The following is an 8,144-nucleotide window of genomic DNA, read 5'->3' as shown; positions in this document are numbered from 1 at the left end:
TTCAAGAATGATATATCATCGAAATTCCACATGCATTGGATATTTTAAGGGAAATCCTGCTCAATGCTCACTTTTTATTTATTCTGCACATATAAACTATCATTAAAGCCAAGAACACGATGAAAACTGGCAGAGTATGCAAAATAACCACGATTTGCATTATCGACAATAAAACATACTGAATTATTACAAAAATAAATAAATTCCTAACTTCCCAAACAACGTGAAAATGTTCAGACGGAACAGAACTGCAGAGCAGTCAACATTACAAAAAAGGGATTAGCGTATTTGAAGGGTCAAAGTTGCCAATAATGATTCACTATTGGGCAAACAAACCACATCGACATGACCTTTGCACCAGTCAATGCCATTGCTAAATGCCTTCTGCGTTTTTATGGGATCTGATGTGAATATCATAGCATTTTCTGCATTCAAGAGAAAACCAGAGAGCCTGTTCAATGTTTGCTCCATTAGCATCTCATCCATAACTGAACAGATAGAGTAATGCCTTGACTCACTCATTTAATCATTTATCATTTGGAATCATTTGGCAGGTATCCCGAAATATTATTTTTTACAAGAACAACTAGAGAGCTCATAGAACACCTTAACCCCGTGCAGTCTTGAGAAAAAACGACATGAGCATGGTCGGCAAGCGGCAAATTTTATTTGGCGAGATGACGTAAAATGGCGTAATATTTTGTCCAAGCCTTGCCAAAAGGAAGGTTTGACATAAGTGCTGCAAAGGCGATTTGTCTTCTACAGTGTTCAAGTATATAATTAAAAAATAGTAAAATTAAGATTTTTGGAAGTTGTAGAAAAAAGCTTTTTTCTGAAGATTACCACCGCTGTGATGCAGTGGCTTTTACACCACCTTATTGAACATGTTACATTAGTTATTCATGCTTGTTGTTTGCGTCCTGTAGAACATCCTTGAAAACAGTAACTTCTTGTTGGGAGTGTTTTTCAATTTTGTTTGAATGCCAGACAGGCGCATGTGCGTTCGGGAAGAGATTCCGTGCATTTTATCAAACTCAGAGGCAAAGTACTGCTAAACTGCAGGCTCGTGTTCCGATTCATGTTCTGATTGATGTTAAAAAATATAACATTCAATTAAAACTAAGTAGTTCGTCGATCATAAACTGACATTTGCAGACAGAGACAAATTGAAGCAATTGCTCAATCCCACTTTTCGCTTTGCACGTATGGTGTAAAAACGCTGAGTCAGGGGAGGAATTATACACAAGTTTACTGAAATGAAAGACAGTAATATATTTTTTATTTTGTGGGAAGTTCACAGAACAATCAGTTTTACATCCTTTTCAAAAAGCAAATGTATTAGAAGTATTTATTTATTTATTTTGCCTTTCAACTCCTCGATTCTTTTCTCCTCCCCAATGCAGAAATCGACCTATGGATGCCACCGAACACCCACACTTGTCTTGTACATAAAGAAAAAATGGTAAAACCTATTTCATTTCCCCTGAAAAACTTCTCCAGGATTGACCATGCAGGTGGTGGCAATTATTGTGCTTTCCCTCGCATGTACAGGGGCGGTCATTGCATCTCATGTTGTACCCCTGGACATAGAGAAGGTATTTATAATTCCTGTTTCAGTTGCTGGTGTGAGTATATTTGTCCTCTTTCATTTATATTAAATTACCATGCACCGACTATGAGTGCGATGCTATGTTGTACTAACGATCGAAGTATGTTGTCTTTATAGTATACTGGACAGTGGTATGGAATTTCCGTGGTCAGCGACATGCCAATTGTGGTGGAAACCCTAAAGCACATGAAAGCAAGTGAACACTTTGTAACTCGGTGCCCAAATGAAAAACACTGTGCTATTTCAAGATCAGCGAATATGCTGTAAGTGACTTTGACAATATCTCAATCAGAAAAAAAGCAACACGCATGACTAAGCATTCCAAAAGTTAATCTTTGATTATTATATTTAAAAATTCTCATGGCACTAGCTGCTACTTTGTAATTTATTATTGATTCATCAGAGAACTCGTATCAAAGCCCGTCAAAAATGACGAGGTGGAAAAGTTTATTCCACGATACAGCATCGTGAGCATGCCAAAGTCTGAAGCCTCGGCCTAGCGTCATGTGTGCTTGTATCATTTTTATTTATTAGATATCCTACGGACGTAAATGAACACTCGTTTCACTCTGCACACGTTGCACATCACATGCAGCGAATTTCACTTCCCCGCGACTAGTATTTATTGTTAAGAATACACCCGCTCATGTACGGGGGCAGCATGGGGAGTAATGTTATTATCGTTATTATTATTGCCAATTATTATTACGATTACTTATGTTAGATTAGGTCATCCAGACTGTGCATGACAATACAACATGTTAGATCAGATCATTGAAAGGATCAGACCGTGCATATTATAATATGTCTGATCAGAACATGCATGATATTATAACATGTTAGATTAGGTCATTGAAAGGATCAGACCATGCATATTATAATATGTCTGATCAGAACATGCATGATATTATAACATGTAAGATTAGGTCATTGAAAGGATCAGACCATGCATATTATAATATGTCTGATCAGAACATGCATGATATTGTTACGGTCCGCAGTTAAGGATGTTGGTTTGCCGAGCGGATGAAACCGCGACCTAACAGTTACCCCGATTAACCCTTCCCGAACGTTGGCTGGATCGCGCCACAGCTATTCAATATGGAAAAGACAAAAACGACGGATGTGAAGAAAAGGAAGAAGAAGACGAAAAAAAGGTTGAAAATACTACTAAATTTATTTACTATTTACAGGGTCAAAATAACCAAGGAGAGGGAAAGATAAGAAAATAATTTACAGAAGCTTTTAGAGAGACAGTGAAAATACTAGCTTATCTAACAGGCTTAACTTATTCCCAGGGACAAGACAAAAGACAGACTACGAACACACTTACACGGGGAATGATGATAGGAATGGCAGGTGGATGGCTGGAGGGAGAGCGAGGTCCAACGGGTCCTGCAGCACGATCGGCGCGTTGGGCAGCCGCCGTTCCTTCGCGGCCCTGCTCCAAACTGCCGTCCAGGCCCCAAGCTGCTGTGGCTGCAGTTTCGGTGGCTCAAGCTGCTGTGCATGCAACCGCCACTCTTGTCATGGACCTCTCTTTGTCATGGACCTCTCTTTGTCATGGACCTCTCTTTGTCATGGACCTCTCTTTGTCATGGACCTCTCTTGTCATGGACCTCTCTACGCAGCTTTTCTCACTTCTTGTGCGCGCGCTTTTATAGCGCCTCCGGCGATTAAGCCGCCGGCCTTCAGGACACGCCCATCGGTGTGCTCACCTCGGCCATGGTTGGTCCCGCGACCCTCTGGCTCCGCCCTTGATGACGACGGGCGGGCACGCCTTTCTTCCCCAACCCGAGCACATGTTCAATGGCGGCTTTGGGGCGAAAACAACCCGCAGCTGTAACAAACTGGATTGGCCATGACGAAAGGGGAAATGGAGGTTTTGGGAATGGGAATGAAGGATGAAGGGAATCTATCTTTTTCACTTGGTGCAATGGAGTGTCATTTTAATGGACGACAAAGCCTTAATCTAATACACAGAATAAGGAAATAAACTACTGAACAGGGATATTATAGTGTCCTTCAATGTATGCTTTATGGAATTAACTACCGGGACGCCCTTTGACCTTTTTACAACAGACTGGAGGCAGGAAGGCGCAGAATAAAGCAATAATAATAATAAAGCACACAATAAAAAAAATACAATCCTCATATCCGCAACAATATTATATCATACCAGATTAGGTAATTTAAGGGATCAGACTGTGCATATTATAATATGTCTGATCAGAACATGCATGACATTATAACATGTTAGATTAGGTAATTTAAAGGATCAGACCGTGCATATTATAATATGTCTGATCAGAACATGCATGATATTGTTGCGGATCTTCGAAGCCCGTTCCCGTTACAAAGGGGAGATTAAGCCCCTTTTTCCCTCTGGGTCTTCGAAACCGCGAGACCGAGTCGCCACTTCCGGGCAGACGTGGAAAAGGGTTTCGGGACACTTTCACACGTACCTTGAGTACCCACGCCGCAGCGGCAGCGGGGATGGAGTCTCGCACGAACCACGCGTGATTGAGTAAGCCCGAGCGGATTGCATACCGCATGAATCATGCTGTTACCTTTCTATAGAACCCGATTAGAGCGATCTAATTCGTACCATGCGAAACCAATGATGGAAAAGAGACAAAAACGGTCGAATCGTAAGGAAGAACACATTTATTTACACGATTCACATGGATTGGTAGAAGGAGAGGGACACAGGGCAGAACTTAATCAGTCTTATACTTATACCCAGACAATGGGCCCACTTACACACACGGGGAGATGGAGGAAGGATGTTCGCGTGCCGAACGCGCCTGCTTTGGTCGCTCCAGGAACAGCTCACCTGACGTGGCCCTCTGGCAGTCACAGCCCGTATCCCGGAGAAGGCAGGCAGGAGGGAAAATTGCGCGTCTGTGGCCCGGCGTGGGTCGCTCTTTACAGTACGCGATTAATATTGCGCAGAGCGTGGGGAGCAGGGCAAGTTCGTGTACAATGGGGTTATTCAGTTCATACGATATGACTCAATACGACGCAATCTCACGCGCGTTCTCAACTCCGAACTCCAACTGCACTCGTCTCCGATCTCACGTATTCTGATCTGAACTCTGATCTCATAACTGAGCGCTCCGAACTCATCTCATAACTCAACTCCCATCTCACCTGTGAACTCATCTCATAAATGAGCACTCCGAACTGAGGTGGGGGGCACGGGGCACGGGGTTATACAGCCCCGCCCCAGCCCGACTCGAATGTTCCAAACACCACCTTTTGCCGCAGTGGTGTCACTCCCTCAAGCTCTGATTGGTGGCTCGTGCTTACCGGTCACTCCTACTCCTCCTGCCCTGCCTTCCTTCGGCCTCGGTTGACTTGTTCAGGCCTGCCGTGTGGTATTTCAGCGCCAATACCAAACCAAAGCGCCATAAGGACACCTAATTTTCACTGACCTACTCAACGCAAAACTAACACAGGAAAGGACTACGCTTACATTTACGAATAAATAACTGAACTTAAGCGAGGCTACATGTTGTAGTGTAACTAACTATAAGGGGAAATGAAACTTTATTACAAAACCGCAAAAATATAATAATAATAATAATAATAATAATAATAATTCATTTATTTTGTATAGCGCTTTTCCAGAAGCCCAAAGGCGCTTTGACAGAGTGGAAAACATAATGCATAACAATACATGAAAACAACAATTGCAAAAAGACAAGAATCAATAGGGAAATATTTAAAGCAAAAGGAGGGAGAAGGAGAAGGGATAGTCAGGGGTTAAATGCTGTGGGTTGAATGTTGAATGCAGTGTTGAACAGGTGGGTCTTTAGTGATGTTTTGAATGTGGTGAGTGAGGAGGAGTCTCTGATGGTGTGAGGTAGTGAGTTCCAGAGGGTGGGAGCAGCGATGGAGAAGGCCCTGTCCCCCCAGGATCTGAATTTGGTCCGGATGGAGGGGGTCAGGAGGTTGGTACCAGCAGAGCGGAGGTTGCGGGTGGGAGTGTGTCTGGAGAGGAGGTCAGCCAGGTAGGATGGGGCCAGGTTATGGAGGGCTTTGAATGTCAAGAGGAGGATTTTGTACTGGATTCTCTGGGGGATGGGGAGCCAGTGAAGCTTGTAAAGGACGGGGGTGATGTGGTCACGGGTCCGGGAATGGGTGAGTAGACGGGCAGCGGAGTTCTGAATGTATTGGAGTTTATTGGTGATTTTTGTGGGTGAACCATAGAGGAGGCTATTGCAGTAGTCCAGACGTGAGGTGATGAAGGCGTGGATGAGGGTTTCTGCAGCCGTGGAGGAGAGGGATGAGCGGAGACGGGCAATGTTTTTCAGGTGAAAGAAGGCTGACTTTGTGATCTGTTTAGTGTATTTGTTGAAGGAAAGGGTTTGGTCAAAGATGACACCAAGATTCCGGATGTGAGGGGAGGTGGATACTGGGATACCGTCGATGTTGAGGGCAAAGTTATGGGTGGATTTTGTGAGCGTTTTTGGGCCAATGATGATTATTTCAGATTTATCACAGTTAAGCTTGAGGAAGTTGATTTGAAGCCAGGATTTTATTTCAGTGATGCAGTTTGTCAGGATAGAGTGGGTGTCGGTGGAGACGGACTTGGTGGAGATGAAAAGCTGGATGTCATCGGCGAAGCAGTGGAATTGGAGACCATGACGGCGCATTAAGTGACCGAGGGGGGACAGGTAAAGGATGAAGAGGAGGGGGCCAAGAACTGAACCTTGGGGGACACCTTGGGGGAGGGGAGCAGTGGGGGATTTGCAGTTATTGATGGAGATGAACTGGCGTCTGTCAGAGAGGTATGATTTAATCCAAGAGAGGGCAGTGCCGGTAATGTTAAAGGTGGATTCAAGTCGGGTGAGGAGGATGGTGTGATCGATGGTGTCAAAGGCAGCGCTGAGGTCGAGGAGGACGAGAATGTTGAGGTTGCCAGCGTCAGAGGAGAGGAGAAGGTCGTTGGTGATTTTGAGGAGAGCAGTTTCAGTACTGTGGTTGGAGCGGAATCCGGACAGGAATGTTTCATACAGGTTATTGGCAGAGAGATGATGTTTGATTTGAGTGGCTACAGCGCGTTCCAAAACTTTTGACAGAAAGGGTAGGTTGGAGATGGGTCTGAAGTTGTTTAGGGTGTCAGGGTTTAGACCAGGTTTTTTTAGAATGGGGGTAACAGCAGCAATTTTGAGGGAAGGTGGGACGATGCCTGTAGACAGGGAGGATTTTATTGTTGCAATGATAAGTGGAGAGAGAGCAGGGAGGGAGGCCTTGACAAAGCTGGAGGGGATGGGGTCAAGAGTGCAGGTGGCAGTTTTCATTCCTATGAGGAGTTCAGAGAGGTCAGTAGTGGAGATTGGGGAGAACCGAGACAGGGGATGGCAGGACAAGGGGGGGCAGGTGGTTGGAGGGGGAGCGGGTGCGGCGGTGGTCAAGCTGTTGTAGATGTTGTCAATTTTGCGTTGGAAGAAAGAGAGGAAGGAGATGCAGTTGTCTACTGTGAATGACTGGGTGGTGGTGTTCAGGGGGCGGAGGAGTTTGTTTATTGTCGAGAAGAGTGCTTTTGGGTTTCCGGAGCCAGAGTGGATAATTTGAGAGTAGTAGGCGGAGCGGGCGTGGGAGAGGGCATCTTTGTAGTGTTGTAGGTGGTCCTTGTAGGCTTGGGAGTGAACTGGGAGACCCGTTTTATTGCGGAGTCTTTCAAGTTGGCGAGCACCAGTTTTCATCAGGTGGAGTTCAGGGGTAAACCAGGGAGCAGAATGGGTGAAAGAAACTGTTTTGGTTTTTACAGGTGCAAGCTGGTCAAGGCAGGAGGAGAGAGTGTGGTTGTAGTAGTCAGTGAGGTCGGAAGGGGTGTGGAGGTCAATGAAGGGAGAAGTGGACATTTTTTCAGAGAGGGTGGATGAGAATGAGGTAGGTGAAAGAGCGTTTAGCTTACGGAAGTTGATAGTGCGATAATGCCTTGGTGTTGGGGCGGGGATGTTGATGGTCAGAGTGATGGCTAAGTGGTCAGAGAGGGTGAGGTCGGAGCCAGAGAGATGGTGCAAATTTAATCCAGTGGAGCAGACAAGGTCCAAAATGTGACCACGGATATGGGTAGGAAAGTCGACATGTTGAGTGAGGTTAAAGCAGGTGAGTAAATCAGTGAAGTCAGTGGTTATTGTGGAGTCAGTGGAGTCCATGTGGATATTGAAATCACCAAGGAGGAGGATTGAGGGGGAGAGGGAACATAGCTGGGTCAGAAAGTAGGAGAAGTCAGACAGGAATGATGGGTGTGGTTTGAGAGGGCGGTAGACGACAGCCATGACTGACTGCGTGCGACCAGAGAGTTTAAAAGCCAGGTGTTCAAATGATGGAGCAGATGAGATGGAGATGAGGTTGGTCTTGATGTCTTGACGGTGGATAACGGCAATTCCACCACCTCGGCCCTCCGAGCGTGGTTTATTGACGTAGGAATATCCATTGGGTGTGGTGAGGTTGAGTGTGTAGTAGTCCAGAGGTTGTTGCCAGGTTTCGGTGAGACAGAGAAAGTCCAGTTTGTTATCCA

At 45.2% G+C, this 8,144-nt stretch overlaps 1 protein-coding gene across 4 annotated transcripts in view; it reads left to right on the top strand.

Annotated features, from left to right (window-relative positions):
- Positions 1–396: 396 nt before the first annotated feature.
- LOC137423078 (uncharacterized) overlaps positions 397–8,144 on the top strand; it is a 118,129-nt gene continuing 110,381 nt past the window's right edge. Inside the window, exons 1-3 of one of the 4 annotated variants that reach the window (XM_078774713.1) lie at positions 397–501; positions 1,404–1,595; positions 1,727–1,872. In XM_078774713.1, the coding sequence (XP_078630839.1) occupies positions 1,509–1,595; positions 1,727–1,872 (233 nt within the window). In that variant the 5' untranslated portion in view covers positions 397–501; positions 1,404–1,508. Of the gene's footprint in view, positions 555–955; positions 1,211–1,403; positions 1,596–1,726; positions 1,873–8,144 lie in introns of those variants that run through there. The other 3 variants (XM_068109870.2, XM_078774712.1, XM_078774714.1) reach the window with 3 other exon arrangements.

The sequence above is a fragment of the Myxine glutinosa genome, chromosome 3 (genome assembly GCF_964187855.1).
Source record: "Myxine glutinosa chromosome 3, kmMyxGlut1.1, whole genome shotgun sequence".
Taxonomy (NCBI): Eukaryota; Metazoa; Chordata; class Myxini; order Myxiniformes; family Myxinidae; genus Myxine; species Myxine glutinosa.
This window is presented reverse-complemented; position numbering and strand designations above follow the sequence as displayed.